The 26,012-nt window shown below is 42.5% G+C and overlaps 1 protein-coding gene across 1 annotated transcript; it reads left to right on the forward strand.

Annotated features, from left to right (window-relative positions):
- Positions 1 to 24,893, forward strand: IGFBP6 (insulin like growth factor binding protein 6). The gene is made up of 4 exons (XM_060763019.2): positions 1 to 547; positions 16,114 to 16,253; positions 18,312 to 18,431; positions 23,878 to 24,893. Exons 1-4 carry the CDS (start codon positions 28 to 30, stop codon positions 23,989 to 23,991), a joined length of 894 nt encoding a protein of 297 aa, XP_060619002.2. The 5' UTR covers positions 1 to 27; the 3' UTR covers positions 23,992 to 24,893.
- The last annotated feature ends 1,119 nt before the right edge of the window (positions 24,894 to 26,012 follow it).

Consider the following 26,012-nt stretch of genomic DNA (forward strand, 5'->3'; position numbering starts at 1 on the left):
CCTCCGCAGGGAAGAAGGAGAGGGGGCATGCCTTGCCGTCCAGGGGCCTGCCCTCTTTTCCCTCGGGGCGGACTGCACCTGGAAGGAGGCTGGCTGGCTGGCTGGCGGGGGCCGGGCCAGGCATTTAAGGGCCCCGCTGTTGCTGCTGCTGCTGCATCCGCCGCGCGCCGCAAGGACTTCTCTCTCCTTTCCTGCCTCGCCATGCTCGCGCTGCTCTTCTTCCTGCTGCTGCTGCTCCCCGTGGCCTCGACGGCTGCTTGCCCGCACCTTGCTGCTTCTGCTGCTTCCCGGGGCTCTGGCTGCAAGGCGTCGTCCTCGTGCGCGGAGGGCAAGGGCTGCGCGGGGCTGGCGCGCGCGCCGGGGGAGCCGTGCGGCGTCTACACTCCGGGATGCGCCCCGGGATTGCGCTGCGTGCCGCGGCCGGGAGAGAGGACCCCGCTCCACGCCCTGCTCCGCGGACGGGGCCTCTGCTTAGAAGGAGCAGCAGCAGCAGCAGGCAGGAGGAACCGGACCCAGGAGCAGCACCAGCAGCAAGAACCCCACGCAGGTGAGACAGACTGAATCCCTTTTGCCTTCTTCTTCCTTCCAGCAAGCCGGGTCCTGACGTTGGAAGAGAGATCTGCCAGGTTCCTTTGGCTGCAGATGAGAAAGGGGAGCCACCCGACAGTCGCCACCCAATCCTGTAGAATAGTGTTTCTCAACCTGGGGGTCGGGACCCCATGGGGGTCGCGAGGGGGTGTCAGAGGGGTCGCCAAAGACCATCAGAAAACATTGGCCATGGGGGTTCTGTGTGGAAAGTGTCCGGGGCAGAGAGTTCCACTGCTGAACGGCTCTCACAGTCAGGAAGTTCTTCCTCATGTTCAGATGGAATCTCCTCTCTTGTAGTTTGAAGCCATTGTTCCGCGTCCTAGTCTCCAAGGAAGCAGAAAACAAGCTTGCTCCCTCCTCCCTGTGGCTTCCTCTTACATATTTATACATGGCCATCATATCTCCTCTCTGCCTTCTCTTCTTCAGGCTAAACATGCCCAGCTCCTTAAGCCGCTCCTCATAGGGCTTGTTCTCCAGACCCTTGATCGTTTTAGTCGCCCTCCTCTGGACACATTCCAATTTTGTCGTTGGGGTTCAGAATGCTATTTTGTTGCAGGTGAACTATAAATCCCAACAATTACAACTCCCAAATGGCAAGGCCTATTTTCTCCAAACTCTACCAGTGTTCACATTTGGGCATATTGAGTATTTGTGCCAACTTTGATCCAGATCCATCATTGCTTGAGTCCACAGTGTTCTCTAGATGTAGGTGAACTACAACTCCAAAAAACTCAAGGTCAATGTCCACCAGACCTTCCCAGTATTTTCTCATGGTCATGGGAATTCTGTGTGCCCAGTTTGATTCAATTCCATCCTTGGTGGAGTTCAGAAGGCTCTTTGATTTTAGGTGAACTATAAATCCCAGCAACTCCAGCATTACCAAATGACAAAATCAATCACCCCCAACCTCACCAGTATGGGTATTTGTGCCAAATTTGGTCCAGTGACTGAAAATACATCCTGCATATCAGATATTTAGATTACCATTCATAACACTAGCAAAATTACAGTTGTGAAGTAGCGACGAAAATAATATTATGGTTGGGGGTCACCACCACATGAGGACCTGTACTAAGGGGTCATGGCATTAGGAAGGTTGAGAACCACTGCTGTAGAATATTGATTTCAAGCTAGCTTTGCACACTGTGTAACACGACTTATGTTACTCCAGGGTTATCAATGTCGTTTCTTAAATGGTTCAGCATGGAAAAAAAAGTTTATCAAACTGCAAAACTTTGTTAAATGAGGCCACAGTGGTGCAGAATTTATTTATCTATTTATCTAACCCTTAAACAAGTTTTATTTATATATTTATTATTTATTTAATATTTAATTAATTTGTTTAATTTTTAAAAAAATTAATATTTAATTTATTTATACCTCGTGAGCCGGAGACTCAAAGCGGCTCACAATCAAAAACATTACAGCATCAGATATACAAATATGCAATAATAAAACAGTATATCATACTATATATATATATATATATATATATATATATATATATATATATGCTCTGTGCATAATGAGTACCTTAAAAACAAAAGAACCAATGAATGAAATCACACCAAATTTGGCAACAAAACGTCTCACAACACAAGGAGTGCCCATCGTTCAAAAAATTATGATTTTGTCATTTGGGAATTGTAGTTGCTGGGATTTATAATCCACCTACAATCAAAGAGCATTCTGAACTCCATCAATGATGGAATTGGCACACAGAACTCCCATGACCAGCAGAAAATACTGGAAGGGTTTGGTGGGCATTGACCTTGAGTTTGGGAGTTGTAGTTCACCTACATCCAGAGAGCACTGTGGACTCAAACAATGATGGATCTGGACCAAACTTGACACAAGCACTCAATACGCCCAAATATGAACACAGATGGAGTTTGGGGGAAATAGACCTTGATGTTTGGGAGTTGTAGTCACTGGAATTCACAGTTCACATACAATCAAAGAGCATTCTGAATCCCACCAACAATAGAATTGGGGCAAACTTCCTTCATGGAACCCCCCATGAACAACAGAAAATACTGAAGGCCATCCAGTCCAACTCCCTTCACTGGGGCAAGAAAATGTAATCCAAGCCCTCCCGACAAAGAGCCATCTAGCCATAGATATAGATAAATCGATATGGTTCACACACACGCAGATATAGTATCATAGATATGAAAGGGACCCCTAAAGAAGAACAATTATATGTTTCATGTTCCAGATTAGGTAAACCAGACAATCTCCACATCAACACTGACAAAGAAACAGCAAGAAATACTGTTTACACACAAGCATAAAGACATTACATACATTAGAAATCAACCACTGTCTCATTATTTGCCAGATCACCAGACTGGGCCACAGCAACGCGTGGCAGGGGACGGCTAGTATCTATATAAATAAAAATGTAATATTCGTTTGTGGGATTAACATAACTCAAAAACCACCCTGGGATGCCTGTCTGTGATGGAGGAAACGTGTCAAATCTAGGATGAAATTGTCCCCGAATGAATGCATTCCTTGGGTGGTTAGTGTTTGGGGAGGACATTGACAACATTTGGGCTACATGTTCATGACACTCACTATAACCTGCAATGTCAGTTGAGGGAATGCCTTTGGAGGCTTCTCAATACTTGGAATTATAGCCTGTTTGTGGAGATGGGAGGCTGTCTGTGTAAGTGGACACCTCTGCCACATATACATTTTTCACTTATATTATGTGTATAGAATAGATAGATTGCAAAGATGTTGCCTTGCAGCTGTGCTTCAGTAGTCACTTAGTTCCAGCTTGCTGTTCATTGCTTGGCTGTCTCTTGCTTTGAAAAGGCACTGATGTTCACCTGATCCTCAGAGCTGATGCACTTCTTTCTTGTCCTCACTACTGCCAACAGGTAATAGCCATCTCTTTTGAGCAAGTGAAATATGACAAGCAGACTGTCAGATAAGAATGGCTCCTTTCTCAAGGTTGTCAAGAATGAGCCCTTTCACACTACAGTATTGTAGCACTATGATTCCACATTAACTACCTATGGAATGTGGGCGTGCTCCCCTGATGCCTTTGATCAGACTCTAAATCCTCTAGGATGCAACTGTGACTGTCAAAAGGTGAAACAGAGCATTTCAACTATATAATATAAAAGAAGTCAAAGATGATGCCTATTGCCCAAAAGGCTCTGCTGTCACATGGAAGGGCCATAGTACAAAACTCCTCTCATATAAAAAGAACTATATCTTCCTACTTGGATCATCATCACCATTTCCCTCCGGGGAGATAGTCCCGGGGAAATAGGGCAATCTACAAATAGGGTATGATGATGATGAAGATGATGATGATGATGATGATGATTTTTTTTTTGTCGTGTCAGGAGCGAATTGAGAAACTGCAAGTCACTTCTGGTGTGAGAGAATTGGCTGTCTGCTAGGGCGTTGCCCGGGGACGCCCGGATTAATTGATGTTTTTATCATCCTTGTGGGAGGCTTCTCTCATGTCCCCACATGAGGAGCTGGAGCTGATAGAGGGAGCTCATCCACCTCTCCCCGGATTCGAACCTGAGACCTGTCGGTCTTCAGTCCTGCCAGCACAGGGGTTTAACCCACTGCACCACCAGGGGTTCTGATGATGATGACGATGATGATGATTTATTGTGTTGCTGAAGGCTTTCATGGCTGGAATCACTGGGTTGCTGTGAGTTTTTCAGGCTGTATGGCCATGTTCCAGAAGCATTTTCAACTACATCTATGGCATTATTATTTGAAACACAACAAGATGAGTCCACAGCAGACACTCTGCTGGCTGTTGAATTGGGATCACACGTCGGACACTTCCCAAGTGTCTAGGACTGTGTGATGTATCGGCGAATAATTTGTGCAGATCCCAATAAGGTGGCATTCTGCAGTTGGCAGATGGTAATCTTGTCGGTGCCGATTGTGTTTAAGTGCAGGCCAAAGTCTTTAGGCACTACACCCAGTGTGCCAGTCACCACTGGGAGCACCTTGACTTGCTTGTAACAGTCTTTGCAGTTCGATCTTTAAATACTCATATCGTGTCAGCTTTTCTAGTTGTTTCTCTTCAATCCTGCTGTCACCTGGGATTGCAACATCGACGATCCTTACTTTGTTTTTTAACACGATTGTGAGGACAGGAGTATTATGCTCCAAAACTCTGAATCCGGAAGTCCCAGAGGAGTTTGGCATGTTCATTCTCTGTAACTTTTCCTGGCTTGTGATCCCACCAGTTCTTTGTTGCAGGCAGATGGTATTTGTGGCACAAGTTCCAATGAATCATCTGAGCAACGGTGTTACGCCTCTGCTTGTAGTCTGTCTGCGCGATCTTCTTGCAGCAGCTGAGGATGTGATCTATTGTTTCATCTGCTTCCTTGCAGAGTCTACATTTGGGATCTGTGCTCGACTTTTCAATTCTGGCTTTGATGGCATTGGTTCGAATGGCTTGTTCTTGGGCTGCCAGAATCAGGCCCTCTGTCTCCTTTTTCAGAGTTCCATTTGTGAGCCAGAACCATTTTTTCTATTATTATTATTATTATTATTATTATTATTATTATTATTTCCATATGCATATCTTGTCCAAATCTTGCTCGGGTATCGTTTTCCCCTCCATAGAGACACCTATACCCTAAAGAGATCTTGGCCAGGCGGAGAATTCATGGGAGGACTCTGGTGAGTTATCTGTGGCTTTTGCTTTGCCAACTACAAGTATCCACTAGTTTCTGCGGCAGACAGAGACATCCTGGGAGGGGAAAGCTGGGGCTTGAATTCTGTAACATTAATATTAGGGGAAAAAAAGTATCTGGCCTTGTCCTTTCTTTTAAAGACCTAGATTTATGGTGAGAAATTATGTTGCAATTGAAGGCCTTTCTTATCTCTAAAATTGTTTGGTGGCTCCCTAAGGAAAAAAAATGTCCATATCTCTATTCCTGTGTTCAGTTCTGTAGTGGAATGCAGGCTATGAAATGGCTTTGTTTGTGATTTAAAAATTCACTACAGACTGAAGCTTGCAAACTGGGTGTTTGCAGTTTAAATTGCTTGCATTTCAGGGAGTCACAATTACCAGTAACCCACTTTACTGATGGGATATGTGGGTGCAGGAGTTCAATTTTCACTTTAAAAAGTGGAAGCAATAAAAGAATTTGCATTATTTTTGAAGTATGTTTCCAAAAGGTACCAAATTCAAAAAAATGAAAACCAAGTCATCAGTGGGAGCACATTGTTGGCTTTTTTTATTGTGTCAGGAGCTACTTGAGAAACTGCAAGTCGCTTCTGGTGTGAGAGAATTGGCCGTCTGCAAGGACGTTACCCAAGGGACGCCCGGATGATTTGATGTTTTTATCATCCTTGTGGGATGCTTCTCTCGTGTCCCCGTATGAGAAGCTGGAGCTGATAGAGGGAGCTCATCTGCATCTCCCTGGATTTGAACCTGTGACCTGCCGGCACAGGGGTTTAACCCACTGTGCCACCAGGGGCTCCATAACATTGTTGGCTAGGAGTGAGGTATTAAGAATAAATAAAAACTATCAGAATGTATGAAATCACTTCGGTAAAGGTCTGGAAAATGGCACTTTATAGCAAAAGAATGCACATCCTTAACACATTTTTCTCGATTCCTGTATTAAAAAAAATTCAGTTGGATGTGATACTTTTTGGAAACAAGCTCCACATATACAAACACATCATACAGTCATAGAATCATAGAGTTGGAAGAGGCCTCGTGAGCCATCCAGTCCAATCCCCTGCCAGTAAGCAGGAAAATAGCATTCAAAGCATCCCCAACAGATGGCCATCCAGCCTCTGCTTAAAAGCCTCCAAAGAGGGAGCCTCTACCACATTCTGAGGCAGAGAGTTCCAATGTTGAACAGCTCTCATAGTTAGGAAGTTCTTCCTCATGTTCAGGTGGAATCTCCTTTCCTGCAGTTTGAAGCCATTGTTCCACATTCTAGTCTCCAGGGCAGCAGAAAACCAGCTTTCTCCCTCCTCCGTATGACTTTCCCTCATGTATTTATACATGGCCCTTATCATGTCTCCTCTCAGCCTTCTCTCCTGCAGGCTAAACATGCTCAGCTCTTTAAGCCACTCCTCATAGGGCTTGTTCTCCAAATCTTTGATCATTTGAGTCACCCTCCTCTGGACACATCCCAGCTTGTCAACATCTCCCTTCAATTGTGATGCACAGTATTCCAGGGGTGATCTGACCAAGACAGAATAGAGGGGTAAGATGACTTCCCTGGATCTAGACACTATATGTGTGTGTGCATACACATACATATATATCCCAAATATCACAGTCCTGTTTTAAAAAGTTAGTAAGATGCTGCTTCATTTCTTTTCTTGAAATATTTTCTATGATTTTGGGTTAGATCTCCACATACTTTCTGGCAGTGCTAGTTTGGGCCAGTAAGTAGCTATACAGAATGTGAATCTGGAGAATTGGACTAATTATAGATGAGCATATCCACTTGTGTTTAAAGGTTTGGCAGGTTTGTGTTTAAAGGTTTGGCAGGACAGTTCAATTGAGAAGAGGAAGGGCAGAAGTCCCAGCTTCTATTATGTAACAAACTTGAAAAAAATCTGTTCCTAGTTTGAACGTGTTATTTCCTGTTTTATTGTGTGGTATTTACTTTGAAAGTAGTTGTTATACTCCAGAAACTTTGTTTTTGTAGCTGCCACAAACAATGTTACATTGGTTGAGATGCTACGAGATATACATTGAAAAACTGTAGCAAAATGTGCTGCAGGATGTCTCACAAAAACTAAATTTTTGCAGTTTGATAATCTTTTCCCATGTTTTTATGATAGAACCAATTAGGAAATGACATTTATAAGCCAAGAACAAAAATCGTGTTACATAGTGGTATTAATAACTAGTACAACCCATGGTGGAATGATTTTATTCAAGATATTATTTCAGACTTTATTCATGTTTCGTGCCTCTTCAAATTCTGCAGCATTGCTGGTCACAGCTGACCTCCAGCTGGAGCGCTCAAGGGCCAGGGCTTCCCAGTTCTCAGTGTCTATGCCACAGTTTTAAGGTTGGCTTTGAGCCCATCTTTAAATCTCTTTTCCTGCCCAACAATATTTCATTTTCCGTTCTTGAGTTCGGAGTAGAGCAACTGCTTTGGAAGACGGTGGTTGGGCATCCGGACAACGTGGCTGGTCCAGCGGAGTTGATGGCGGAGGACCATCGCTTCAATGCTGGTGGCCTTTCCTTCTTCCAGCACGCTGACATTTGTCCACTTGACTTCCCAAGAGATTTGCAGGATTTTCCAGAGGCAGCACTGATGGAATCGTTCTGGGAGTTGCATGTGACATCTGTAGACAGTCCACGTCTCGCAGGCATATAGCAGGGTTGGGAGGACAATAGCTTTATGAACAAGCACCTTGGTATCCCTACGGAGGTTTTTTTGTTTTTGTTTTGTCGTGTCAGGAGTAACTCCTGTTGTGAGAGAATTGGCAGTCTGCAAGGACGTTGCCCAGGGGACGCCCGGATGATTTTGATGTTTTTATCATCCTTATGGGAGGCTTCTCTCATGTCCCCGCATGAGGAGCTGGAGTTGATAGAGGGAGCTCATCCGCCTCTCCCCAGATTCGAACCTGTGACCTGTCAGTCTTCAATCCTGCCAGTTCAGGGCTTTAACCCACTGCGCCACCGGGGGTAGTACTTAATGGAAATATACAATAACTTAACTTCCTTATCGTCCTTAAAGTTAAGGAAATTAAATTGAAGAAACATCTTTTTGTGTCTGCTTCAGAGGACCTCCGAAGCCCACCAATAGACTTCATTGGGTTAGAGGTTAGACATTTGATGATCCATGCATCAAGCCTTGTGAAGCTCTTCTCTCTTATTCAACATTGATCTTAATCTCAGGGAGTGGATGCAGTTACACTTCCTTGAGCTCAGTTGAAGGAAAAGTAGAATGCAAATTTAAAACGCTTGTATTATTATTATTATTATTTTTAAAAAACCCTCTAAACTGGTTTCTTTGCAGCAAGCTGTGACTGTGAAGTTTTACAAGGCAAAAAGAGAAGCCTCAGTCATCTTAATTATTAGTTGTGTTACGTGATGCCAAGCTACCTGTCCCTATAATGAACTTGTGGCTAAAGTCTGGTGCCTTTTCTGCTTCTGCTACCCTCAAGTATTGCTTGGAAATTATGCTGAACTGGTTTTTCAGACTGAGGTCCTGCATACAGTTACCTCTGAGTAATCATTGTGGAACATTGCAGGCCATAGCCCACAGCAGACACGAAGTGGAGTGCAATAGAAGTGCTTCCAATGTCAGGATACTATCACATTTGCTGACTATGTTTTGAAGAAACTGACTTACAGCATGCCTGTTGGATACACCGACTATGCATTGCTTCAGAGTAAAACATACACAGCATTGTCCTCTGGGAGCTTCCCATATTTTGAGGCAGATACTTCCCCTCTGTAATCTATATAAATAAAAATGTAATATTCGTTTGTGGGATTAACAGAACTCAAAAACCACTGGACGAATTGACACCAAATTTGGACACAAGACACTTAACAACCCAATGTATGTCTTTCACTAAAAAAATGATTTTGTCATTTGGGAGTTGTAGTTGCTGGGATTTATAGTTCACCTACAATAAAGAGCATTCTGAACCCCACCAATGATGGATTTGAACCAAACTTGGCACACAGTTCTCCCATGACCAACAGAAAATACTGGAAAGGTTTGGTGGGCAGTGTCCTTTGGTTTTGGAGTTGTAGTTCACCTACATCCAGAGATCACTCAAACAATGATGGATCTGGACCAAACTCTACACGAATACTCAATATGCCCAAATGTGAACACTGGTGGAGTTTGGGGAAAATAGAATCTTGACATTTGGGAGTTGTAGTTACTGTGATTTATAGTTCACCTACAAACGCAGAGCATTCTGAACCCCACCAACGATAGAATTGGGCCAAGCCTCCCACACAGAACCTCTATGTGGGCCACAGCAATGTGTGGCAGGGGATGGCTAGTCTATATAAATAAAAATGTAATGTTCGTTTGTGGGATTAACAGAACTCAAAAACCACTGGACGAAATGATTTGAAATTTGGACACAACACCCCTAACAGATCAATGACTGTCCATCACTCATAACCCCCCCCCCCCCAAAAAAAAAACAGTGGAAAGGATTTAACATTCCCCAAAAGATAAATGACAAAAAGAAAGAAGGAAAGAGAGAAGGAAGGGAGGAAGGAGAGAAGGAAGCATGGAAGCAAAGAGCGAAGGAAGGAAGGAAGAAAAGAGATAGAGAAGGAAGAAAGGAGAGAAAGAGGAAAGGAAGAGGGATGGAAAGAAATGGGTAGAGAAAGAAGAAAGGAGAGAAGGAAAGAAAAAAGGAAAGGAAGGAAAGAGCGAAGGAAGAAGAAAAAGAATCCATGTCTTCATTTGACAGTGCATGGGCAGTATACAGTTGCAATGTATGTCTAGGGCCCCTTCCACACAGTTGTATAGAATCCACATTGAACTGGATTATATGCAGTGTGAACAGATATTGTGGATTATATTCCTTGATATTCTGGGGTATATGGCGGTGTGGAAGGGCCCTTGGGTTTTGGTAGGAGCCCTTGAGTCTAGCATTGGTTTTACGTGCCATCCTTAGTTGTACTCTCCTTGTTGTTAGTATTTTGATGTAACTCCTTAACCAAACAGTGATTTGTGCTGTAAATTAAAAGGAAGTTTCAGACTATAAAGTTTTGGACTCAGCATTGTTTGGGAACAAGTTGTGGGATGGTCCTGAATCTCATGTCATCTCTATTAAAATATTGGAATAGCTGCCAGCCAAAATAACAGAGCTGGCAGTGTTAAGTCTTATTTTGAGCCTAAGGTTGAATTTTATAGGGATGGGACTCACCTTGGAGTTATGTGTGTCACCCGGGTGTTCTGGAGAGCAGGAATGGGAAGCAGCTTTCTAATGAAACCTGCTCTTTCAGACTCTCTCTCAGGTCTCAAATAGAAATTTGGAAACCCCAAAATTCCTGGCCCATCCGTGATGCCAAGGTAGTGGTGGGCAGGCATTAATTTGTTGACAGACCTTGCATTTCCCCCCAAGGGCAATCGTAGCTGGATAATTATAGTGGGAGAAATGAATATAACTTGCCACAAGCTGGGTGGGGCTTCCCCAAGGAGAACTGGAGCACACGCCTGAGACATCCGAAGTAGCAAGATTATGGAGCTGTCAGGATAGATTAGATGGCTTTGTTTTGCTTTAAATTGGAACTTAATGTAACCGTGACTTTTAAGAGACTGGAGATGTGTTTTTTTAATGGGAAATTTCCATGATTCACTTCTGATTTTGTATCTTTTAAAACACTTTTCCTATATCAGTGGTTCTCAGCCTGGAAGGCTCCAGACATATTTTTATTTATTGGGGAGGGGGGGTTCCATTCTGATTGATGGATGATTAAGGATTCTGCCCTGATCATTGGCCATGGTGGCTGTCCCGTCCCCCCATCCCCCTTCCAGGGTGAGGACCACAGGTCCAAATAATAATAATAATAATAATAATAAATTATTATTATTATTATTATTATTATTATTATTATTATTATGGTGAACATAATAATAATAGTGGTGATTGGTACACTGGGTACAGTGCCTAAAGACCTTGGCCTGCACTTAAACACAATCAGCGCTGACAAAATTACCATCTGCCAGCTGCAAAAGGCCACCTTACTGGGATCTGCATGCATTATTCGCCGATACATCACACAGTCCTAGACACGTGGGAAGTGTTCGATGTGTGATCCAATACAACAGCCAGCAGAGTGTCTGCTGTGAACTCATCTTGTTGTTTTTCAAATAATAATAATATTAATAATAATTTTCACGCATTATTCGCCAATACATCACACAGTCCTAGGCATTGGGAAGTGTTCGATGTGTAATCCAATACAACAGCCAGCAGAGTGTCTGCTGTAGACTCATCTTGTTGTGTTTCAAATAATTATAATTATAATAATAATAATTATTATTTGCACACATTATTCGCCAATACATCACACAGTCCTAGACACTTGGGAAGTGTCCGACGTGTGATCCAATACAACAGCCAACATAATGATCTTGTTTGTTGTGTACTAATCTTGTTGTGTATCAAATAATAATAATAATAATAATAATGCAAAAAGCTGATATGATATGAGGATTTAAAGATCGAACTGCAAAGACTCTGGCACAAGCCAGTCAAAGTGGTCCCAGTGGTGATCGGCACACTGGGTGCAGTGTCTAAAGACCTTGGCCTGCACTTAAACACAATCAGCGCTGACAAAATTATCATCTGCCAGCTGCAAACGGCCACCTTATTGAGATTTGCACGCATTATTCGCCGATACATCACACAGTCCTAGACACTTGGGATGTGTCCTACGTGTGATACAACAGCCAGCAGAGTGTCTGCTGTGGACTCATCTTGTTGTGTTTCAAATAATAATAATAATAATAATAATAATAATAATAATAATAATAATCTCCATGTATTATTCACCAATACATCACACAGTCCTAGACACTTGGAAAGTGTCCGACGTGTGATCCAATACAACAACCAGCATAGTGATCTTGTTTGCTGTATACTAATCTTGTTGTGTTTCAAATAATAGTGATGATGATGATGCATTTGTATTCTGTCCTATCTTCCCGAGGGGACTCAGGGGGGATTCCAGCATGCATACACAAACACAAAGGCAAACATTCAATGCCTAGAAACAATGAAACACACATAAAGATAAAGGCTTCCCCTTCTGGGTCTAAGGAGTGGTGCTCATCTCCATTTTTAAGCCAAAGAGCCTGTGTTGTCCATAAATGCCTCCTAGGTCATGTGGCCAGCATGTCTGCATAGAGCACCGTTTACCTTCCTGATGAGGCAGTACCTATTGATCTACTCACATTTGCATGTTTTTGAACTGCTAGGTTGGCAGGAGCTGGGGCTAGCAGCGAGTGCTCACTCTATCCCACGGATTCGAACCGCCAACTCCCCTCAGGGAGATAGGGCAGAATACAAATAAATTATTATTATTATTATTATTATTATTATTATTATTATTATTTCATCATCATCATCATCATCATCCCTGATTTCAGGTATGGATTTACTGAATGTGCTAGATCTATTAAGATCATGTTGGGTGCTTTATACCCTTTATAAATAAAAGGTACAATGCTCATTAAGGAAAAGTTACAATATCTTCTCAGCAAGCCAATGGGGTTTAACTGGTTTGAGAACTGGTCTGTGAAGACCAGAATTGGAATCCCTGCTTAGCCATGGAAACAACCAGGTGACCTTGAGCTAGGGACACTCTTCCAGCTTAGAGAAAATAAATGCACCTTCTCTATGAACCAATCTTGCTAAGAAAATTCCCATGATAGGATGACTAGAGTCGGAAACAACTTATTTATTATTTATTTATTTACTGTATTTGTATACCGCCTTTCTCAACCAATTGGCGACTCAAGGCAGTTTCCAACAAATCAGTATACATAAAACATAATATAGATAAAAAACATTAAACAGTATAAGACATCACAAAAGCAGCAAAAACAACATCATCCGTGTCTCATTATTTTCAAGCATTGTCCAGTTCCATTGTCAGGTCATTCGATTTCCTATGTTAGCTACTCTGTATTTGTAAATGCTTGCTCGAATAGCCACGTTTTAACTTGCCTCCGAAATGTCAAGAGGGAGGGAGCAGATCTGATCTCTCTAGGGAGGGCGTTTCGTAGCCGAGGGGCCACCACTGAGAAGGCCCTGTCTCTCATCCCCGCCAAACGTGCTTGTGACGAAGGCGGGACCGAGAGCAGGGCCTCCCCAGATGATCTTAAAGTCCTCAGTGGTTCGAACTTGAAGGCACACAACAGACAGGAAGGGGTTTGGTGAATCCTCACGATCTTTAGTCACATCTCTACAAAGTTTGATGCAGCTCTGTCCTGCTAGAGTGCAGGCAAAGCTGCAATGACTTTAGCCCTGCCTTGATATTTTGCCAGACAATACTTTTTGACATGCTGAAATAGGTTGGAGTTGGAGGAAACAACCATTTTCATACCAGCACTTACAAGGCCAATGTGGTTGACTGTACCTTCGAGTCCTATATTTCCTTGTTTTCTGTCTGATCTCCTTTGTTGTGAGATTGCAAACAGGAACAGATTTTACTCTTGTACTTCAGAGGTGTGTGTGCTTTCACCAGGATGATTGTCAGCCATCTTCCCTTTACACGGCAGGCTTTGTTAGTGAACATCCTAACCCAGCATCCTGCCTTGCCTCCTTCCCTTTGCTCACTGAGAATTGAACATACAGCTGTGGTTTGACTAAATGGTGATGCACCTGTCAGCCATCATTGATACATCAGGGAATCCCAAATTGTCCTTGCTCCATCTAGAGGTGAATAGGGGATGTGTTACGAGCCACACACAGGATGATTATCTCTTGTCCAAAACCCCTGAGACCAGAAGTGTTTGGGATTTGGGGGGGTGGGGGTGGAATATCTGCATTTGCATATATGTATATAATGAGATGCCTTGGAGATAGTACTCAATTTAATTCATATTTCATATCCATCATAAAAGTATAGCTTGAAGATAATTTTATAAAATACTACCCGTCCCCTGCCACGCATTGTGGGCCAGTCTGGTGATCTGGAAAACAAAGTAATGAGAAAGTGTTGGTTTCTAATATATGTAATTTCTTTATGCTTGTGGGTAAACAGTATTTCTTGCTGTTTCTTTGTCAGTGTTGATGTGGAGATTGTTTGCTTTGCCTACTCTGGAACATGCAACATATAATCGTCCTTCTTTAGGGGTCCCTTTCAAATCTATGATACTATGTGTGTGCATGAATCATATATATCTAACTATATCTATGGCTGGATGACTCTTTGTCAGGAGAGCTTTAATTACGTTTTCTTGTTCTGGTGAAGGGAGTTGAACTGGGTGGCCTTAAGCATTTTCTGTTGGTCATGGGGGTTCTGTGTGGGAAGTCTGCCTCAATTCTGTCATTGGTGTGGTTCAGAATGCTCTTTGATTGTAGGTGAACTATTAATCCCAGTAACTACAATTCCCAAATGTCAAGGTCTATTTCCCCCTAACTCCATCTGCGTTCATATTTGGTCATATGGAATATTCGTGCCAAGTTTGGTCCATACCCACCATTGTTTCAGTCCACAGTGCTCTCTGGATATAGGTGAACTACAACTCCCAAACTCAAGGTCAATGCCCACCAAACCCTTCTAGTGTTTTCTGTTGTTTATGGGAGTCCCGTGTGCCACATTTGGTTCAATTCCATCGTTGGTGGAGTTCAGAATGCTCTTTGATTGTAGGTGAACTATAAATCCCAGCAGCTACAACTCCCAAATGACAAAATAAAAAAAATTGAGTGAAAGACATACATTGGGTTGTTAGGTGTATGCTGTCCAAATTTGGTGCCAATTCGTCCAGTGGTTTTTGAGTTCTGTTAATCCCACAAACGAACATTACATTTTTATTTATATAAATTTTAGTAATTTTATGTATCAAAACAAAGTTTAGGTACACTAAACCATCAGGAAACAAAGGTGTCGCTATCTCAGCCACCCATGTGAATGATTCTGGAATATTTTGGATTTCCAGATAAGGGGTGCTTAACCCATATTGCTAAAGAGAATGGAAAACCTGATGGAGTGCACCTTTTCAAGGCTGAAGTTGTTCCCCAAGATTAGCTTCATTTTTCATACTTCTGTTCATAGTTCACAGTGCAGAGTTGGGATGTTTCTAGCTTGGAGGTAGTCTTCCAACCACTTGCCTTGCTTTTTTAGGTGTCTTCAGCACCAAAGAGCCAGCATGGTGTAGTGGTTTAACTGTTGGACTAGATCAGTGGTTCTCAACCTGTGGGTCCCCAGGTGTTTTGGCCCACAACTCCCAGAAATCCCAGGCAATTTACCAGCTGTTAGGATTTCTGGGAGTTGGAGGCCAAAAGATCTGGGAACCCACAGGTTGAGAACCACTGGACTAGAGGTACATCTATACTGTAGGGCAGGCATCCTCAAACTGTGACCCTCCAGCTGTTTGGGCCTCCAACTCCCAGAATTCCTGGCCAATGAACAAGCTGGCAAGGGCTTCTGGGAGTTGGAGACCAAATCAGGTGGAGGGCCGTGGTTTGAGGATGCCTGCTGTAGACTTTAGCAACCATGACTCAGTGCTATGGAATAATGGGAGTTTTACAAGGTCTTTAGCCTTTACTGCCAAATAATGCTGGTACCTCACCAAACTACGGTTTCCAGGATTTCACAGCACTGAGTGATGGCAGTTACAGTGGTGTCAAACTCTACTCGAACATTAGAAGACCAGGGCTCAAATCCCTGCCTTGCCATGGAAACCTAATTGGTGATTTTGATCAAATTCTCAGCTTTAGAGGAAGGCAACTCTTCTTTGAACAAACTCTGCCAAAAAAAACCAAAAAACCCCCTCCTAAGTCAAAAATGACTTGAAGACATAGAAAACAATGATGAAATCTATCGTCTCTTCTTTCCAGGTGAGAATCATGGAGCAATTCACTTCACTCCAGAGCCACTCCGCTTGCATAGCCAGGATCCACTACAAGAGGCTTCTGTTGGCAAAGCCCAGCTAGAGCAGCTATCCATCAACAGTGATGCCAAAGAGGACCTTGATACGGTGTGTGGCATGAAATGCTTTTGCTTGGAGGCCACGTCTGCTTCTTCCACATGGCAGTAAAGCATGCCATGGTAGCATGACATGCTTTACTGCCATGCTACCATCCTAGTTTGAGAAGTTTTTGAAATACAACTTATTGGCCATGCTGGGGAATTCTGGAAGCCGTAGTCCAAAAAGTAACTTTTGAGAGCTCTTGTCCTGCAATAATTATACTGAGGCTTAAAAAACAAGGAAACCTCCACATTGCTCTTATCCATCTTCTTGTCAGGGGTTTGGACTGGATGACCCACGAGGTCTCTTCCAACTCTATGAGTCTATTATTCTTCCTTCCCTCTCAGCCTTGACCATACTCCTATAATATAGTCTTTCAGAAAAGTATAATTCTTCTGGGATTGCACATCTTCAGAAAGCAAGACAAGAATCGTATTACTGGACACACATGAGATTTAAAGCATTCAAACTCACCCTCCTTGCCTCTAGAAAGTTAGCATGTCAGGGAAGCAAGCGGTAAGCATGTTCATAGAATCACAGAGTTGGAAGAGACCACATGGGCCACCTAGTCCTGAGGTCCTCAAATGAAGGCCCAGGGGCCGGATGCGGCCCTCCAAGGTCATTTACCCGGCTCTCGCTCAGGGTCAACCTAAATCTGAAACAACTTGAAAGCACACAGCAACAACAACAATCCTCACTGGGTTGTTGTAGGTTTTTTCGGGTTATGTGGCCATGTTCTAGAGCCATTCTCTCCTGACGTTTCGCCTACATCTATGGCGAAACTTCAAAAGATGCTTGTCATAGATGCAGGCGAAACGTAAGGAGAGAATGCCTCTAGAACAGGGGTCCTCAAACTAAGGCTCAAGGGCCGGATACGGCCCTCCGAGGTCATTTTCCCGGCCCTCGCTCAGGGTCAACCTAAGTCTGAAACGACTTGAAAGCACACAACAACAACAACAACAACAACAACAATCCTATCTCATCAGCCAAAAGCAGGCCCACACTGCCCATTGAAACACTAATAAGTTTATATTTGTTAAATTTAATCTTCATTTTAATTATTGTATTATTTTGAAGTGTTTTTGCACCACAAATAAGATATGTGCAATGTGCATAAGAATTCATTAATTTTTTTTTCAAATTATAATCCGGCCCTCCAACAGTTTGAGGGACTGTGAACTGGCCCTCTGTTTAAAAAGTTTGAGGACCCCTGACCTAGTCCAACCCCCTGCCATGCAAGAAAAGCACAAAGCACCCCTGACAGATGGCCATCCAGCCCATTTAGAAGCCTTCGGGAAAGAAGCCTCCACCACATTCCAAGGCAGAGAGTTCCCCTGTTGAACAGTTCTTATAGTCAGGAAGTTTTTCCTAAAGTTTAGGTGGGTTCCCCTTTCCTGTAATTTGAACACATTGCTATGGCTCCTAGTCTCCATGGCAGCGGTAGAAAAGACTGCTCCCGCTTCCTTATGCCATTTTTTCAGATATTGAAACTTAGAGATCATGCCTCCTCTCAGCCTTCTGTTGTGCAGGCTAAACATGCCCAGCTCTTTAAGATGCTCCTCATAGGGTGGCATAGTGGGTTAAACCACTGAGCTGCTGAACTTGCTGACCAAAAGGTTGGAGATTTGAATCTGGGGAGTGGGGTGTGTTCTCACTGTTAGGCCCAGCTTCTGCCAGCCTAACAGTTCGAAAACATGCAAATGTGAGTTGGTGGGAAGGTAATGGCGCTTCTTGCAGTCATGCCAGCCACATGACCTTGGAGGTGCGTATGGAAATGGAGATGAGCACCACCCCTAGTTGGACATGACTAGACTCAATGTCAGGGGAAACCTTTACCTTTACATAGGGACTATTCATGGTCTTCAGACCTTTGTTCATTTCATGCTAGTATTCATTTTATATACTGCCTCTCACAAGAATATTGATTCCTTTAGTGAGCCCGGAAACCCACATTTTGAATTATTATGTAATTCAGATTGAATACATGGCTTTAAGAACTCTTCTTGCTCTATATGTTTCACAAATGTCGGTGCTTAACTGTGACTTCTGTCCCACTTGTTTGAGCAGGCTCCTTGCCGAATGCATTTGGCTGCCATCTTACAGGAGCTGAAGGCCCCCCTTTATCTGAATGGTGAAGATATCTTCATTCCCAACTGTGACACCAAAGGCTTCTACAGGCGGAAACAGGTACAGATGGCAATGTTGTTCAGCAGCAAAATGGGGTTTGCTCTTGGGCTTATAGGTGAGCCCTAGCTGTGAAAACAAAGACCAACCGTGGGCTGTAGGAAGAGCAGATTCTTCAGCTATGTCTCAAGAGAATGAGAACAGGGTGGGTTGCCACAATCTACGACTCAGTGCAAGTGTGGAGACACATAGTGTTCTTCAAAGGGAAATGAATCTATAGGATTGTAATTGACACCAACACGGCTGGTTGAACACTCTCAGGAACATCACTAATGGTATAACTAGACGATAGCTAGACTAGATACCAATTAAATTACATTAATTGAGGAATCAGTAGGTTATATATTTTTGAATATTTACAAAAATGGTAATTTAAGATAAGACTGTCCAACTCTGATTAAATGATTATTTACCTTCTTCATTGTAAATGTGCTTACGTATCCTTTCAATAATAATAAAGAGAGTAACATAATAAATGTAATAACAACAATAATAAAAAGAGTACAATAATGAATGTAGCAATAACAACAATTATACAGTAAAATAATAAATGTATAATAATAGATGTAATAATAATAAATAGAATAAAATAATAAATGAAAATAATAATAATAATAACAACAACAACAACAACAACAACAACAACAGAGTAAAATAATAAATAACCTTGACTTGAATATAAGCTGAGGGGGACTTTTTCAGCCGAAAAAAAGGGCTGAAAAACTAGGCTTATACACGAGTATATACAGTAGTCTTTTCTTTTAATCATTACATGTAGCCCGCCCATTGTCACTGTGATTGTGTTTATTGTAATTTTATATTGCTACACATTCACGTTTTATGTAATTATGATGTTGTTTATTGTCTGCGTTTTCGGTTTGCGTTTTCGGTTTTATTTGCTGTAATTTGTTGTTTGGGCTTGGCCTCATGTAACCCGTCCCGAGTCTCCATTGGGGAAGATGGTGGCAGAGTATAAATAAAGATTATTATTATTATTATTATTATTATTATTATTATTATTATTATTTATCAGAAGTTATGGGGTTATAGGCAAGTAAGGTTTATATATCTGTGGAAAGTCCAGGACTTCTGAGGATGCTTGCCATAGATGCAGACGAAACGTCAGGAGAGAGTGTTTCTGGAACATAGCCATACAGCCCAGAAAACTCACAGCAACTTAGTGATTCCAGCCATGAAAGCCTTCTACAACACACTTCTTCCTTAATTTTTTTATCTGTCTTCAGCTTTCCTTTCAAAGCAGGAGGGGGACAGTTTGGGGCCCTATAGATGATGCTGAACTACAAATCCCATCAGCCATGGGCAGCATAGACAAGAATATCTGAACAGTAAAAGGTTGACTGTCTCTGTTTTAAAGCCTTGGAGCTAGGGACTCTTGGCGACTGATAGTGAATTGCATTAACTGAATCTAAATCCAACATGGCATGTTTGTAAGATCTCATAGTATTTGGCACACTGGCCTAGTTGCTGTGTCTGAATTCTGTGTATATGCTGAAGATCAAGAGTGGGAAAATCCAAACAGGCAGTTGTCAAATGACTCATTGAAAAATCCGATCTGGCAATTGTCTTGCTGAAGGAGGAAGCAAAGAGGCTCCTCCCGTTCCCATTCATGCGAGAATCAGAACAGTCATAGGAGCTCTTTTGGGGAGGTGGGCTGATTTCCCCAAATCCCATAGACCACATGATGTTGAGGAAGGACATGGTCATCCTCTGTCTGACATCATCAGTTTCTCAACCAAACTTATTTAGCTGGGCAGTCAATTTAACTACCCCCTTTCTCTTTGAGGGCTGTGAAGAGTTCTGGTATAGCTATCTCCTCTTTTCGTTGATTCATTTTTGGATGTTCAGCTGTTTCGACAGATCTACTTTATAGACGTGTTCCACATTTTCAAGCCTTCAGCTATATTTCAACCAGTGCTACTGGGAGCTTTCAACCAAGACCTAGCACCATCTAGTGTTTAGTCTTACTTTTGCACAGGCTCCAAAACTGGTTATTTTTTCCCATTATTTGAAGGGAGCACTAGCCATTCTTCAGTTTCCAAACCAAATACTTCAATGTTTCCTTAATGTTTTTTGATCTTAATATTCTTCATCTCCCTTCTTTTAACTGGAAGCAAAGCTTATTCCTGGGTTACTCTAATTAAAGTTTCCTAAATTAATTAATGGCCCATTGCTCATGTGCTGCAAGGCCCTGCTTAGAACCCTGGCATTTTCAGCTATGTATGTATGTGTGTGTGTGTGTGTGTGTGTGTGTGGAATGGCACTATGTTTAATAGAGTTGTTATGAAAAGAAAGTGGGGAGGAGTAGACTATACATTGGAAATTGAATTGAATAAAGGAAAAGCAGGATATAAAAATCATTTATAACAAATTAAATACAGGTTTTAGGAAAGCTGCTGTTTATTTCACAGTTGAAGAATGGGTTTGTGTTAAAGTTCTTATTGAGACATAATTTTTATATTTACATATACATATGTGGTGGCACAGTGGGTTAAACCATAATGAACTGCTGAACTTGCTGACCAAAAAGTTGGGGGTTCGAATCCTGGGAGTGGGGTAGGCTCCCGCTGTTAGGCCCAGCTTCTGCCAACCTAGCAGTTCGAAAAAAATGCAAATGTGAGATCAATAAGTACTGCTTCTGTGGGAAGGTAACTTTGCTCCATGCAGCCATGCTGGCCACATGACCTTGGAGGCATCTATGGACAACACTTGCTCTTCGGCTTAGAAATGGAAACAAGCATCCCGGCATTGAATGTTTGCCTTGTATATGCTGTGCTCCGCCCTGAGTCCCCTTCGGGCGAAATATAAATGTTTTAAATAAATAAAATAAATAAAAAATATGGTTTTCTGTGGGCAAGCAGATCGTGACTACTGGATGGCATATGTTCTGTATCAAAAACTAGAGCTGATGTGATCTATCCGATGCAATTTTCTGAATCAGCATCCCAAATAGCCAAACCAAATCTCAAGTTGGCCAAAAACGGATTCGGAACCCTTTTGGTACTAATGTCGGAGAGTGGTCCCTGGTCAAAGTGGCCCCTGGTCAAAGTGGCCCTTGGTCAAAGTGGTCCCTGGTCAAAAGAAGGTTGGGAACCACTGTTCTACAGGACATAAAATCAGCCCACAGAATTTCTTTCCCCCGCTTTCAATCAAAACCAAAATCTTCATTTGATTTGTGAATCAAACCAAAAATCTAGTCGTGTCCACCCAGAGTTGGACACGACTAGACTTAATGTTAAAGGGAAACCTTTACCTTTACCTATTAGAGACTGCTTTCCATTGCACAATTCTAGAGACATTGCAATATGCCTCATTATAGCACCTGAGCACTGCTGGATCTGCAAGCATTCAGATTCCAGTGGAATCTTATCGGGAACTAGTGGTACAGTACCTACCCGGATAGCAGAGATGTGACACAATGTTCTTTACACACTCCTATCAACAAGAAACAAGCACCAGGCTTGTCTGCTATTAGGAGAGATTGCATTCCTGAATTCCTGTTGTGGTCCTGCCTCATCCCAGTTAGGGGACACCACAATTTCCACAAAGCACAAGAGGAGGATTCAGCTGAGGAAAGGCAAATCTTTCACTCAGAAGATACATTTTCCAACAGAGGAGTAAATACCTTCTTGTGGCATTAACATTTGAAATAGTGTTGAGGATAGGTGTCTCATAAAAAGCCTAGTATCTATTCCAATCAAGCACTAGAGACGAGAAGATTTAAAATACAATAGATTTAATCTGCAGAGCAAAGCCATTGGGTGCCAAACGTGCCACATGGCTGAGATGTGTAGTTTAGTTTTATACTCAGAACTTTTTTTTAAGCATACATGAAGTTCAGTCCTTTTCTTCCTTTTTGTTCTCTTCTCAGTTCTTGTGCCTGTTTCTATTCCTTCTCAATAGCTCACCCTCTCTCACCCCTTCCTACTGAACTCTCAGTTTTCCCTTCAAAGCCCTGTCTCATCCTTGCAGGTCATAAAGTCTTTTTGAACCTTTACACATACTTTCATCTCCCTCAATTCCCCATCTAAGGCTCCTGTTGTGCTTTCTTTTGACTAGCAAACTGGCAGAGTGAACTTTCTTTCCGACACCCTTCTCTTCTGTCTTAAATCATCTTTTTGCTGGTAATTCTTTATTTTTCTAGGTCTAGCTCAACACTAGTGTAGAACATTGGATTTTTGGGATCTTCTACATCAGTGGTTCCCAACCTGTGGTCCTCGGAACACCAGTGGTCTGCAAGAACTAAAATATGGTCCACGAACTCACCATTTGCAACGAGAGTGGCTGATTTTGCGAAGCCCTCTTATAGTATCAAGGCTTATTAAATACATCTAGGATATCTAGGATAGACTACTGCAAAACACTCTACGTGGGGTTGCTTTTGAAGACTGCTCGGAAGCTTTAAATAGTCCAACGAGAGGCTGCCAGGTTAATAACTGGGGCAGCATACAGGAAGCATACAACTCCCATGTTACGCCAACTCCACTGGCTGCCAGTTTGCTACTGGGCACAATTCAAAGTGCTGGCTTTGGCCTATAAAGCCCTAAACAGCCCTGGCCCAAATTACCTGTCCAAACGCATCTCACCCTATGTACCATTGCAGAGATTAAGATCCTCCGGGGAGGTCCTGCTTTCCGTCCCGCCATTGTCGCAGGCACGATTGGTGGGGATGAGAGACAGGGCCTTCTCGGTGATTGCTCCGCGGCTATGGAACTCCCTTCCTGGTGAGATTAGAAGGATGGTAAAAACTTGGCTGTGGGACCAAGCTTTTGGGACAGGGCAATAAAGCAGCAATAGGAAAGATGACCAGGCCAATTAGATTTGATGCAGATGACTAGGACAGTTTTAAATCGTGTATCTTAATATTTTGATAAATGTTTTTTTTTAATGTTTATGTATGTGTATGTGAATTTGTGTCCTGGCATTGAATGTTTGCCGTGTATATGCTGTGCTCCGCCCTGAGTCTCCTTCAGGGTGAGAAGGATGGAATATAAATGTTTTAAATAAATAATATGGTTTTCTGTGGGCGAGCAGATGGCGACTACTGGATGGCATATGTTCTGTATCAGAAACTAAAGCTGATGTGATCTATCCGATGCAATTTTCTGAATCGGCATCTCAAATAACCAAACCAAATCTCAAGTTGACCAAAAACGGATTCGGAACCCTTTTGGTACTAATGTCGGAATGTGGTCGCAGTGGTCCCTGGTCAAAAAAAGGTTGGGAACCACTATTCTACAGGACATAAAATCAGCTCACAGGATTTCTTCCCCTGCTTTCAATCAAAACCAAAATCAAATCAAAAGGGAAGAAGTCTATGAGACTTTTTTCCTGGTGGTCTTTGAATATTTTATGTTGGCTTTGCTACTGAAGGGTGTGCAATTGACTGGTATTCTCACCTCTGCCATATCAACATCCTTTCTCTCTATAGTGCCTGGCATCCAGAGGGCAGAAGAGGGGCCAGTGCTGGTGTGTGGACAAGCGAGGCCGCCGGCTGGAGGGACAGGACGAAAACCCGCTTTGCCTGCTTGCCAACAGTGACTGAGTGGGGTGGCGGAGAAGACGCACCGCACTCTAGTGACAGGGACTCTCTGACCAAGAGTAATCTCTATACTAGAATGGTCACAGAAGTGTTTGTTTTTAACTTATTGTGTGGCTGATGCCTTGTTGGGCTCCTGCCTGCCCTAGCATAACCTTGGAGCAGTTATCTTACCTGACAAACAGCCCACAAAAAAGGGAGAAGAGCCCTGAATGGCTGCACCACAGCAATAGCAGACAGGTGGCTTCATTCTGACTGCATGACTGAAGATGCTTTATTGTATAAGCTATTGGGTTGCACTGCAAAGATGCACTGGCTGGTGGGCAAGCTATTCTCTTTGGTAGACGTAGCATGTATTCCCAGTGCTAACCCTGCAGGCAAATAAGAAAGCTAAATATTGGGAGCGGTGTATGTATAGTTCTCAAGAGAGCATTGCAGGTGATTTTATGAGGTGTGTGGTAAGGATAAGGTATAAGCTAATGCCAGCCTGGATGTATTTAAGCACCTTTCATATTGAAGTAGTTTGCAATTCAGAACTGAAAAGGCTAGATGGTGAAAGGAGACACTTGTAGAAATGGAGACCATGATATACTCAAGAGGGCTAATATGAAAGGGAAGGAAATGAACCTATTGAAGTGCCTCTATATTGCTGCCAAGACGCGACATACACAAAAGTCTCCTGATCTCTTCAGCCTTCCTCTCAAGCAGCTTATGGGGAGAGCTACCTGGGTGGTGGGAATCACTGAAGGAAGGGCTTGGCTTGCCTTCTCCAAAGAGGAGCAGCAAATGAAGGATCTTTCTCTCTTCTCTGCAACGTGCTTTAATTTAACTTGTGTGTGTTGGAGGGGGTGCGTTTTGACTTTTGTATGTCTCACTGTTATTGGTTACAATACATTTGATGACTATAAGCCTTTGCTGTTGCTCTTGTCAAGATGGTAACTTAGGAAGATCTCGGTGAAAGGAAACCAAAAGGAACAACAAAAATAACCTTGTCCAAGAAATACACCAAAGAAGCTATAATTGCCTTGGGCACTTAGAACTATATTCACAACTTCATTTTCTTTGGAAACTGAAGTCATTATAGTTTTGTCTGCAAGTAGCTAGACGACTTACTTCCATTATATTTAAACCATCAGTCTGTTTGTTGTTAGCACTATGTAACACGATTTTTTGTTCCTGGGTTATAAATGTCATTTCTTAATTGGTTCTATAACTGAAACATGGGAAATGTTTATTAAACTGCAACACATTTTGCTATATTTTTTAAAGAACGGAACATTTTTCAAATTTTGTTACATAGTGTTACCAGCATTCTGCTGTGTGTCTGGAAACTAACAACTGAGAGAGATGTATGGGAGCAAAGTGTGTTCTGCAGCAGACAAGGTGGAAGAGGCCTGAAATGGATCCAGACAGAATTGTAGGTGCCTATTTCTCCCTCCGCACTCTTGTGTAAACATGATACGTATGTTATCCATCTCCGGTGTGAGAGCCAAAAGAAAAAAAAAAACACAAAGCACTGTCACTACAATATCATTGATTCTGCAATAGAGAAATATGTAACAAGAAGACAACCTTCAGCCTACAATGAGTGTGAATGCAAGAGCAGAAAGAACTACAGATCAAGGGCACCACTTAGTGCTGTGGAGATCTCATAGCAGTGCCCCTGAGATTTCATCTCAACCTGTTGGTTAATTATACTAGAATGTCCTAGATCACAGCAATTAATTACATTCTATTATCCAGTCTAAAGGGAGCTGTGCCAGTGATGCTGTCCTTTTTAATGGGTGCCTTCAGATTTATGGTGTTCCTATCACAGGGTTTTATTGGCAACAGGGCCATCTAACATCTCCCAACAAAGGATACCCCCAGGCAGCAACCAGCCAGGCTTTGAAGCTGAAAGGCCATTAAATGCTAATCAAGATGGCTAGTTGCAACATTCACACCTGCCTCAAACAGACAAAAGTTCCTTCTCCCACCCTGGATATTCCACAGATATATAAACCTCACTTGTCTAGTTTCCAACAGAC

The sequence above is a fragment of the Anolis sagrei genome, chromosome 2 (genome assembly GCF_037176765.1).
Source record: "Anolis sagrei isolate rAnoSag1 chromosome 2, rAnoSag1.mat, whole genome shotgun sequence".
In the NCBI taxonomy this organism is placed as follows: domain Eukaryota; kingdom Metazoa; phylum Chordata; class Lepidosauria; order Squamata; family Dactyloidae; genus Anolis; species Anolis sagrei.